The sequence below is a fragment of the Carettochelys insculpta genome, chromosome 1, assembly GCF_033958435.1.
Source record: "Carettochelys insculpta isolate YL-2023 chromosome 1, ASM3395843v1, whole genome shotgun sequence".
In the NCBI taxonomy this organism is placed as follows: Eukaryota; Metazoa; Chordata; order Testudines; family Carettochelyidae; genus Carettochelys; species Carettochelys insculpta.
Genome location: NC_134137.1, coordinates 67806932 through 67819455, shown reverse-complemented (window position 1 = coordinate 67819455; position 12524 = coordinate 67806932). Strand labels below are relative to the sequence as shown.

The window sequence follows — 12524 nt, the reverse complement described above, 5'->3', positions numbered from 1 at the left end:
TAGCTATGCCAGTATGATCTCTCAAATGTAGACATACACTACAGTGATATGAGTCATATAAAAGCCAAAATAGATTATATCTTCATCACAATTTACAGAAAGCAAAGTAGCAGAAAATATTTACCCTACATTTTCCCTATGGCTCCTTTGGTAAAACCATACATCATGAAAAACAAAAGAAATAATTTAAAATGGCCATTTTAATACAAAGACTTCCCTGCACAATTTTAGACTGCTACCTCTGAAGATGTATATATGTATATAAGTTTACCCTCTGTGAGTAGTCCCACTGAGGTCTGTAATACTATGCATACAAATAATTCCAGGCACATGTGTTAGCTTTTGCAGGATCTAATGAGACTCTGGAAGGTTCAAACTGCATTTTTACTGAGTGATTGAGGGTACTACCTTTTGGCCTCTTTAGGTCTAAAATTATATGACTGCCACATAGGAAAAATTATCTAAAAATAGCTGTAATTCAGTTTAACATGAAATAGTCATCTGGTCCTTGCAATTAACAGCAGACACATTTAAAATATGGTGTTATTCACCGCTAATGCTGACTTCTGTGCAATTATAGCACATCTGTTTGAGAATAGTTCAAAAGTTAAATTACATCTGTATATATATTTTTAGATCCTCATTTCATCCTAAAGGAAAGAAAAAAATAATGCTTCAACTGGTATCATTTACAAAAGGATATGTAGCAAAGAGACTGTCATTTCAGGTTTAGAGATCCAATTTAAGCTTCAAAAGGGTACTAATATTAAGATTTGGGGTTTTTTTCCCCTTTTTCTCAGCCTTTTTGAACAAATTATTACAAAAGCACAGCAAGCATGTATCTTCAGCTGAATGCCTGATTTCATACTCATTGAAATAGTTCTGTACTTCTATTTTAGCTCGCCGACTACAGTCTTTAGTTACAAATGCCATTATGCTTGCAAACCTATTCTATACACATCTGAGGGACAACTGTGGTCTTGAGAGTATGAGGGGTGTTTGGTTCTGTTTTACTGAAGTGTTCCAGAAAAAGCAAAAGCTTGTTCCACTGCTTACTTTCTTGGGTTAACTGAGGAGGTTCTCTTTGTCTTCCCTGCATTAAACAGTCTTCAGACACTGAAAAGTTGGAGGCTACTTGCTAGCAAATAAGGATACCTACTTTGAAATTCTACTTCATTTATTCATGTGATGCTGATTAGCGTAGGCGATCATGGCCCTCCACCCATCTATCACAAGTATTCTGGAGCATCTCCACAGTACTGTGGCAATGCAACCATGAAGTGATACTATCCAATATTTTCTCACGTTGTCTACCTCATCCTCGCTTTCCATTATACTTTCCTGTTGTCACTAAATTTTCAAGTGCAGAATTTCTAATTATATGGCCTATAAATTTTGCCTGACTTGTTCTTATCCTATCTAGCAGTGTTCTTTTGCTGTTGGCTTCATTTAAGACAGACTCACTTGTCCTTTTGGTTGTCCACGAGATGCACAACATCCTTCTTAAAAACCATATTTTGTGGCTTCGACGTACTTCTCAACTTGTTTACTGATAGCTCATGATTCACATCCATACATGAGGACTGGTTCTACATAACATCGCAGCACTCTTTTCCTAACCTCCAACGATAAAGATCTGTTTGTGAGAATGCTTCTCATTTTCTGAAATGCTGCTATCGTTTGAGCGATTCTGCATTTCACTTCAGTTAAACACCTACCATCGGATGTGATGTAGGATCCTAAGTACTTGAATTTAGTCACTCGACGAAGAACTGTTCCTTTTGCTAGTACCTCACATGTTGGCAGTACCTTCATCTGCGTAATAACCATTACTTCCATCTTCGAGATGTTCAGCTTGAGTCCCATCACCTTCCTTTCTTTATTGACAACATTAACCAGTTGCTGAAGATCTTTTTTCACTTTCTGCTATTAAAACAGTATCACTGGCATACCTCAGGTTGTTGATGTTACATCCTCCAATGTTTAATCCTGTCAGACCTTCTATTTTACACATTATTCTTTCACTGTACATGAGTTGCTACCTTGGCATGGTAAGAGGGCTCATGAGTCCCAGTGAGCTATGCCGGCGGGAGTTTAACCCCTGGCAGGGACACCCATGCTGGACAAGTCTGATGGTAGGGGCCAGACAAAGCACAACTCAAGCTGCTGCCTTGCAGGAAGGTACGGGAGTATCAAAAGCTAATGGAGACAATCAAAGATAACTGATGGAAGCCAAGGGGAAACCACCATTGTATCACTCCCAAGCACATCATGAACCAAAACCACTGTCTATTTAATGAGAATGATGTAAAGGGCTGTTGCAAAACATCCTCGTCCACTAGGATATGTCATGTGCTACAGGTGACACCAGACCGTCATCAAGCGACTGTTAGCAAACCGCAAATGAAACGAAAATACAATAACAACATCATAAAGATTGCTACTTGGAATGTGAGAACTATGCTGGAAAGTGGGAGATTGGAGAACATCAAGGAAGAAATGAAAAGACTAAAGGCAGATGTAATGGGATTCTGTGAAGTGAGAAGGAAGGGAGATGGAATTTTTACATCGGATGAGCACAAAATAGTCTATTCAGGAGGAGAGAAACATGAAAGCGGTGTGGGAATCATCTTAAATTCAAAAAAAGCAAATAGTTTAAAGGGTTATTGGACAGTATCCGATAGGGTCTTGTTAGCTAAACTTGAAAGCAAGCCCTTTGCTGTGAATATAATCCAGGTCTATGCTCCAACTGCAGACAGCACTAGGGAAGACACAGACAGATTTTATGAAGAACTCGAACAAACCAAATCAAGTGAAGTTCTAAGCGTTCAAGGAGACTTTAATGCTAAGGTGGTTGGCTGTGTACCGACAGAAGACATAACAGGACCTCATAGTCTAGGTTCAAGAAACGAGAGAAGTGAAAGACTGGTAAGATGGGCTAGAATTCATGATTTGATCATAGGAAACACATGATTCAAGCAACATCCAAGGAGACTATGGACGTGGAAAAGTCCAGGAGAGAACGTGAAGAACCAAATCGATTTTATTCTTATAAATAAAAGGTTTAGAATTTCTCTCATATCAGCTAAAACAATGCCAGGTGCTGATTGCTATAGTGATCATGCCCCAGTCGTAGGCAAACTGAGAGTAAAATTAAAGAAAATTCAAAATGTTGTAAGAAACATCAAACTTGATCTGAAATTGCTCCAAACAGTTCGAGATCAATTTGCCTTAGCAGTCAAAAATAGATTCTGTGCCTTACGAGACCTAACTGATATTAACAGACAATGGTAATTATTAAAAGAATCCATTGTTACATCTGCAGATGAAAACAGTCCAAGAAATAAAACCGTTATTAAGAAGAAGTAGATGACTGAGGAAATTTTGCAACTCATGGAAGAAAGAAGAGTAAAGAAAAAGAAATCCTCTGAATATGAAAAGTTAAATAAAGAAATAAAGTTAAAATGTGCAGCTGCAAAGGAGAACACGTTAAATGAACAGTGTAAGATAACTGAACAGCAAATGGAAGTGATACAAAAGAGATGCATACGCAAATCCAGGAGGTAACAGGAAGGAAAACATGTTCAACATCTGGCTGTCTGAAGCTGAAGGATGGCAGTATAATAGTGGAAAAGGGTAACATTTTGGAAAGGTGGTCAGAATACGTTTCAGAACTCTATGATGATGAGAGAGTGGAAAAACTGAGTCCCTCTAAGAATGCAGATGGTCCACTTATACTCAAGGAAGAAGTAAGAAAAGCTTTGAAATACATGAAGAGAGGAAAAGCACCTGGTCCGGACAAACTCACAAGTGAGATGTTTGAAGCCTTTTCTAGACTTTGGTATTGACACAATTACGAAACTCTTAAATCATATTTACAGTACAGGGCACGTCCCAGAAGACCTATCAACATTCGTTTTTATTGTCTTGCCAAAGAAACCATGTGCAACTGAACGTGCACGGCCTAGGACAATCAGTCTCATGAGTCACATGACCAAAATTGTTTTGAAGATTATTATGAACCGGATTCTAAATCAAATACAGTCTGAGATCTCTGATGAACAATGTGGATTTGTGGAAGACAGAGGTACTGGTAACGCTATCTACATTTTAAGGTCATTAATCGAAAGAACACTGGAAGTTATATATTTGTGCTTCATTGACTATGAGCAAGCGTTCAGAGTAAAACATGAAGAAATGATGAAACTGTTGGAAGAACTGGATATAGAAGGAAAGGATTTGAGAATAATTAAAAACATCTACTGGGAGCAGACAGCAATCCTCAGGGTCAGAAAAAAACTTGGTAGATACGTGAAGATAAAACAAGGAGGGAGACATGGTTGTGTTCTTTCACCTGATCTCTGTAACTTGTACAGTGAAAGAATAATGCACAAAATAGAAGGTCTGCCAGGATTAAACATTGGAGGATGTAACATCAACAACCTGAGGTATGCAGATGATACTGTTTTAATAGCAGAAATTCTACTAAAGTTTCTAAAAAGTCTCCTGCCTTAGTTACCAAAACTTCTGCAAACAAGAACCAATGCTTTTCTGGACCAAATATGTGGAGTTTAATTTCATTCACAGGAAACATAAGTGCTGACTTTCAGCATTTAATGTTTTCATAATATATAATGTCATTTCCAATTAACATTAGCTATGTTAGAACCAGAGAAGTTCTGATTGTTTGGGCTGTCTTATTTTTCTCCTGTGGCCTGTAATGAATTAATGATTTTCTTCACTAGTTAAAGGTCTATAATGTAATTGAAAACAATGTACATTTGCATTTACCTGAGAATGGATTTTAAAGTCAATGATCAGGGCAAGCTGAACTTTAAAACATCAGCGCTACAGCTACACTATATTCCCCTTTCGAAAGGGGAATGCAAATGAGAGATCAAAAATGTAAACGAAGCACTGATCTACCAATCTCACACTTCATTTCCATAATCATGCATGATTGCATTTTCACAAGAGACTTCTTCAAAAGAAAAAACAGCTATGTAGACAGGGTTCTTTTGAAAATAAACCCTGTTTCCGAAAGAATCCTTCTTCCTATTTTGTTTCAGGAAGGAAGGATCTCGTGAAAAGAGGGTTTATTTTCGAAAGAACCCCGTTTTTTCCCCTAAAAAGTCTTCCAAAAACACGATTGTGCAAGATTATTCAAATGAAGCATGAGATTTGCAAATCAGGACTTCATTTGCATTTTCAATCTCTGTCAGTTGCATTCCGCTTTTGAAAGGGGAATGTAGTGTGGATGTACTGTCTTCTCTTGCAGAACTAACAAGTACAGTACTGCTATACTCCTTTTTCTCCCTGTTTCTGAACCTATTATTATGGATTGATATATTCACTGGACACCTAACAATCATTTATATGATTAAAGAAATTAGCATAAAGTAGAATTTATATACTTTCAAATCATTATAAATTTTGGCAGCTTATGAAAACAAGCACAATTACTATAGAATGACTGATGATGCTCTGTTAAGAAACTGTATACTTAATTGATAAATCAATTTAAATATGTTAATACTAAAATAATTACTAGTAATCTTTGTACTTACTGTGCATACCTTGGTTTTGCTCTGTATTTGTAATGTGTTGTAAAAATAGGTTACAAGATTTGTTTTAAATATCAATTCTGACCAAAAAATGAGTTGCCTTCTGTTGTTTTCTCTCAGACCTCCAACTTGAGAGGGAATTCTCTGAATCATAGTGACTTGCAGGGAGTATATGCCAGGCAGTTTATTTGTCCAGTAAAAGTATTAATTTAACAGACAAAAATTATCTGGCTAAGAGAAGATGAGATTGTGGGCTAAACAATTAAGACTAGTCCTGTGCACCAATTAAGTTGTTGTCACTTTCTACTAGCGTGCTTTATCAGCCTTAAGCTGTCCAGCCTGGTCAGTAATATGAACAATAACCTAGTGTCTCAATAAAAAGCAGGATTTTTCAAAGTACCATTTGTTCAAAGTGGAATATCCAAGCTACCAACCTATTCTTAAATGAGCTTAAATATCAAACATAATTGATCACTAGTGTATTTTCAGTGATGTACTAAAAGAAAATAAACCATGTCTGAAAATCAAAGAGACCTATTAAAAAAATCGTCCTTTTGTTGAAAACAGGCTGCAACACCCTTCAAAAATTCACCCTGGAAGTTTTGCTAAAGTGCTAATGGACTGCTTTTTTGTTTTGGAGATTCTTACGTGACCATTAATAAGCATCCTCAAGGCATGCTTGAATTAGCCAAACAAGTTCAACTTCACAATAACAAGGTTTATCTATTAACCCAAGCAATATTTGTAAAACAAATCACCAACCAACCATTGCCATAATTAAACATTTACTAAATATTAGAAATTAAATTTAAAACAATTACCAGATTTGAAGCTCACTGCCTTTTACTGACTTTTACTCACACAGAATGACCAAGAAGCCACAGTTATTGAGTATTTACCCTGTTAAGATGTGCTATGTCTAGGTCTACACAGAACACCTTACAGAAACACAGCTGTGCCTCTGTAAGATATGCAGTGTAGCTACTCTGTATGTAGGCCAGGTCTCCTGCTTACAAAATAAGAACACCCCAAATGAGGCAAGGTAGCTTTGTCAGCAGGAGACTCTCCCACCAACAAAGTGCCATCCACAACAACACTTTTCTTCAGTAAAACTTTTGTCAGGGTATGCTTCCCATGACTTTAACCACCAAAAGTGTTACCAATGAAAGTGCAGTGGGGAGACAGCCTAGCTTACAGCCTCATCTTCCAAAAGTCATATAAAATAGTGGCAAGTATCAGACAGATAGCCATGTTGGTCTGTACCTTTGAGAACAACAAGAAGTCTTGTGGCACCTTACAGACTAACAGATATTTTGGAGCATAAGCTTTTGTGGGCAAAGACCCGCTTCTCTTTGCCCATGAAAGCTTATGCTTCAAAATATCTGTTAGTCTGTAAGGTGCCACAAGACTTCTTGTTGTTCATAAAATAGTGGCATACTTTGCAGTTTGCAAGGTCTGCAATCACTGTATATTCCAGCATCCCTGCAATTTTCCTTAAAAGCTCCCAGTGTACCATCCTCACCTGCTATTTTGGAGACTCCCCACTGCAATTTCCCTACTCCCATCAATATGTCACAAACTCTGTATGTTCCTCCTCCCCATTCTCCTTTTCACCAAATGCCAGGAGCTCAGTCTTCTTCATTTCTCTTAAGACTGATCATCTTACAAGGGTAGCAACTTACAAGCATCTTACAAGGGTGGCACACAGGAGGTGGTTCTTGCGGCCTGCCATTCCCCTCTGCCCTTTGGAATTTGTAAAATTACATCTTTACTATCTGGGACACAAATCATTTCAGGCTGTCAACATTTTAAACACCTTTGAAACAATGGAAAGAGCTGAAAAATGGGATACTTGTTACACCAGAAGGCGTTAATGGCTGTCGTCAACTTTTTTTAAAAAATTCTTTAGAAAACAACAGATCTGATTAAAGCTGAGTGTGTGGTAACCAAATGCTAAAAGCTCTCTGTCCCTCCCACCCATTTCTCATTTTCACCAAAAATCAATATGGTTCTTCCCACTGTTGTCTAGACCAGGGGTCTGCAACCCCCAGCACATGTGCCACTCCTTGAGTTACCTTGGCACATGAGGTGGGAGCTCAGCCTTTCCCCTCCCCTCTATGCAGACAGCATGAAATCAGAAAAACTGGGATCTCCCATTTAAACTGCACACATGTAAATTTCTCACAAGTGTTTTCATTGTGTGTTCTCTCTCCATGACTTCCTCACTTACTGACCCTGGCTACCTCCATCCATTCTACGGCAGCTCTTCGTAAGTTGCCTATTTCAATGAAAGGTGTTGACAGGAGTCCCATCCCTTCGCCTTTACAAAACTGTGACAAGCAACCGTTCTGTCCCAATACTGAGGAGCTACTGCCACCACACCAGTATCTGGGAAGTTTCTCAGCTTCAGGTAAACAGGAAGCCAAACTGATTGCTGTTTCTCTATCTGGCTTCATTTTCCAGCCATTCCCAAAATCTCCTCTGCATAGGGGAAGAGAAGAAAAATTGTATCAAGAAGCATCCTAGCGGGAGCAGCCCCCGAAGACCTACAAAAAAGGTAGTGAAAGTATCCATTGGGGCAAAAGAGGAGTAGCTGGGTATCTAACTGCACATCTAAAGTTTTCTAAGGTACAGGAGTCCTAGGGTCCTGAAAGAGGATGTGGAGAGAACCTACAGAAAGTGAGACCAGGGGATGGGAATAGACAATGCAGAGTGCTCTTAATATCGAGATTTCAAAATTCATAGGAACGTGAGACTTGTCTACTGACTGAGAGCAAAGATCCACCTACACCAGTAGCCAGTCTCCAGTAGCCAGCTTGAGCCCTGCAGCTGGCAGATGTGGAATAATCTTCCCACATACTAGGTCTCATTCGGATCTCTAGAAGTTAGAGTGCCTTAAACACTCCAAACTTAAACTGAAACATAAGACTTATTACTCTTTAAAAAATTATCATAATTAGTTATGATGACAAGAACAGAGGTAGCCATCTTCCTCTGAATCTCTTTCAAATCTTACCTCAGTGCCATGCTGTGGCACAATTTTATAATCTTTTTAAGCATTAAGTTAAAAAGTTTTCCAGTCTAATTGTGGAATGGGTCAAAAACTACTTCTTTTTATCAGGATTTAAATTTTCCACCTTTTAATTTAGTTGAATGCCTTCCTGAGTTATGAGATGGGAGAACTGAGCTCCTGATGTACATTCACTATACTGTTACTTAGGTAACTTTCAACTTGCCCCCCTCTTATGCATCTTTTCTAAAGTAAAAAAATCCCATTCTTTTCATTCTCACTTTTATACATTTTTCCTGTTCAAACATCCTCTGAATATTATACTAGCTCATTATGTTCGTTCCTCAGACTAGCTCCTTCCTTGATTAACTCAAACTTGTTGCAGTGTTTGATTGATTGTCTCATTATCTGGCAGCCAATATGAGTAATAGTGCTGTAAGAATTAAAACAAGTTTTACATTTAAGAGACCATCAAAATCTCTCAAAAGGATTCTAGCTCCATACTTCATAATTAATCATCATTCATTCTATATTTAGGAACTGTGATGCCTTTGGCACACACCCAGAAAAGTAACACCTACCGTTTGCACGTTATTGTTTTCAGAGCCAGTTCTAATTTGTGTGAAACTGTCACATATCTTGAACGTCATTATCAAATATTCTGGGATTGTTCAAGGAATAGCATTGCCACCCACTCCAAAATATGCAAGTTAATCATTTGTCCTCATAGTATTGTTTAAGAGAACGTTTACAGGTCCTGACACCACTTTTTAAACCTGTAAAGTTGCCTCAAGATAGGCACATATTCTACAGACAACTCCAATGCTGCAGAGGTCAAGAGAGGAGGACCCCTGAATTTAGTGGGGTTCTGTCTCCATAGGGTGGCCAACCTCTGCAATGTATCAGTATGGGCAATGACTTTCTAGGCAGGACTGTAGCAGAAAAGGATCTAGGGGGCATAGTACACCAAAAGCTAAATATAAATCAACAGTGTGACATTGTTACAAAAAAGCAAACATCATTCTGGGATGTATTAAAAGGAGTGTCATAAGCAAGACATGAGAATTAATCCTTCTTCTCTACTCTGCTCAGCCTCAACTACTATGTCCAGTTCCGGGTGCCACATTTCATGAAATAAGTAGACAAATTGGAGAAGGTCAAGAAAAAAGCAACAACAAATGATTAGAGGTCTAGAATACATGACCTATGAGGGAAGATGGAAAAAATGGGTCTGTTTAGTCTGAAAACAAGAAGACTGGGAGGAGGCATAACAGCTTTCAAGTACCTAAAAGAGGGAGGGACAAAAAATTTGTTCTCCTTAAGTTCTGATGGTAGAACAAGAAGCAATGGGCTTAAATTGCAGCAAGAGAGGTTTATGCTGGACATTAGGAAAAATTTCCTAAATGTCAGAGTGGTTAAGCAGTGGAATAAGTTGCCTAGGGAGGTTGTGGAATCTCCTTCATTGCAGATTTTTAAGAGCAGGTTAGACCAGCAGTGGCCAGTTCGTAGGCCCCATGGAGACTTTTCATCTGACCCACAGAGCCCCCCAGTGGTGCCATTCTGAAAGCCAGCTGGGCAGCTCTGAGCCACATGAGGCTCTTTAAGGAGCCATTTGCAGCTCTGGATGCTGCTGCCGCTCACTTTTCCTCCAGTTCCCTGCCCTACCGTGCTGAAAGAGTGGAACTCAATTTAGTCGGTTTAACAGCTGACAAGAGAGATCCAGCCATTAAACCAATTAAACGGAGTCCTATTATTTCAGTGCGGCAGGGTAGAGAGCAGCATGCACGACATGTGGGGGAAGGGAGTAGGAGGATGGGGGTCGACATGCACCTGTGGCAAGGAAGAGCTGGCGGCCTGGCAAAGGTCCAGCAAGCAGAGCTCGTCTGCGAGATAAATTAATCTTGGGTTTGGTGCTGAGAGGGGTTAAGCCTGGGGGTGGGGACAGTTTGGGGATGCAAGGGGTTAAACCTGGGTATGTGGGGGCTGAGAGGGGTTAAGCCAGAGGGTGGCAGTTTGGGGCTCAGAGGGGTTAAGCCAGAGAGTGGGAGGTGGCTTGAAATGTGCATAACTTTTTTACAATATGAAATATTAATTGAACAATGATGTTTGAAACGTGCATGTGGATGAAATTACATCCACCCCGTCACTGCAAAGTGACTTGTTTGATGTTTCATGCAGCTAAGCCTGGGAACGGGAGGGGTCAGTCTGAGGTTGACAGGGATTAAGCCTGGAGGCGGCGGTGCAATTTGGGGCTGAGAAGGGTTAAACCTGGGGATGGGGGACTATTTTCTGCTCAATCCCTAGAATATTTAAAAATTGCCATGTGCCTCCCCCCCCCCATGACAAAAGGCTGGCCACCGCTGGGTTGCACAAACAGCTGTCAGGGACAGTCTAGATCAGTGATAGGCCACATGTGGCCCACTGGGGCTCCACCTGTAGTCTGTGAACTCCTTGTCTACTCTCACTCACACAGTGCTGGGCACTGAAACCCCACACTTCCTACTGTTCCTCCTCCCTCCCAGCACTTTTGGAGAACCACAAATCACCTGATCTTCACTCTGTCCCTGCACCTCCCCCACCCTCCCAGACCTAAGTATAAACCCTTTCCTGCTGTAGACTGAGATTTGAGAGTAATGGAGATTAACAGTGAGAGGTGGAAGGGGCATTAGAGGCCAATAGTGACTGGATATGGGTACTGAGAGGCTAACGGTAAATGGAAGGGAAACTAATACTTGGTTTATTGTTGAAGCTCTGAGGGCTGACAGTAGGATCTGCGGTCAGTGGGGGCTGAGAGTGGTGGGAGTTGGGGAGACTGAGAGTTGATGGGGATTCGATTAGGAAGCAATAAGGGCTGACAGTAGGATATGGAGGGGTGGAGTTTAGAGGGGGCCTGATAGTGGGGGATGGAGGAGCTAGTTTGGGGGCTGTGGGGACCGAAAGGGCTGTGAGCAGAGCGGGCGTTCTGGGAGACTGGGGAGGCTGATGGGCCTGTATAGGGAACTGGAGCTTAGGGGCTGTGGAGGGGGCTGGAGCTGGGGGGGCGCAGTCACGCCCGTACCCCCATCAACCCGCGGCGGGCGCAGTTACCTGCGGCGGCTCCGGTGCCGTGCAGCGCCCTGATCTCCGGCTGCAGGTTGCCCGTGGCCAGGCGGCCCGGCACCACCTGCCGCAGAAGCAGCCGGACCCTCCGCGCTGCGGGGCCGCCGCGGAGGCGCAGCAGCCGGGACTGCATAGGGAGGCCGGGCTGGAGACGCGCAGTGAGCGGCGAGCCGGTGCCGGTGCCGGGGGAAGGGAAACGCCGAGGCACAACGTCCCTCCGGAAATAGGCGCCGGGCGGCTAGGCTGCCCGGGGCGGCCAATCCCGCCCGGAGGGGGCATCCCAGCGCCTCGCCAGCCGCGTGGCTGGGAGCCCGCACGGCCCCCACTCCGTCGGGACGGGCACAGGGGGCTGGGCAGGGGACGCTGCTCCGTGCGGGGTCTGCGCCTCCCGCCAGCGCTCAGCGAGCCGCATCGTTCTCTTGCTCCATCCCCGCCCGGTCCCGCTTCCCGGGGCGCGTGGTGGCTTCGCGCCACGGTGACCCTATGTGCGGTTCGGGGCGCCTGGTAACACTGCGGGGCGTTAAGCGAGTTGCCTGGCAATGCAGCAGAGCCCCGCAGCACAAACGGTCAGTACAACAGCAGGTTGCCTGCGCCCCATTAGACCGCGTGCTGCAGGACTGGAACCCAGAGAAGTACAACTTAAAGCCCGGGCTGCAAGTGAGTGGTTACCGGCCTGCACAGTGTGGGCTGGGAGGGAGGAAGGTGCAGGAGCCAGAGCCAGGGCGGTGGCATGGGGCAGGGCTGAGGCTCGCAGGATGACGTTCGGGGCGCCCGAGGATTTCCTGCCTCCTGAGGCGAGTGTCTTACGCGCCTCACCTTTCTTACTCTGCCCCAGGCTGCTCCCGGTAGGG

At 42.5% G+C, this 12524-nt stretch overlaps 1 protein-coding gene across 6 annotated transcripts in view; it reads right to left on the bottom strand.

Annotated features, from left to right (window-relative positions):
• The window catches only part of VWA8 (von Willebrand factor A domain containing 8), a 279042-nt gene extending 267195 nt beyond the window's left edge, over positions 1 to 11847 (bottom strand). For all 6 annotated transcript variants that reach the window (XM_074988426.1, XM_074988442.1, XM_074988464.1 and 3 more), the window contains exon 1: positions 11662 to 11847. In XM_074988426.1, coding sequence (XP_074844527.1) covers positions 11662 to 11806 — 145 coding nt within the window. In that variant the 5' untranslated portion in view covers positions 11807 to 11847. The remainder of the gene's footprint in view (positions 1 to 11661) is intronic.
• Positions 11848 to 12524: the final 677 nt, after the last annotated feature.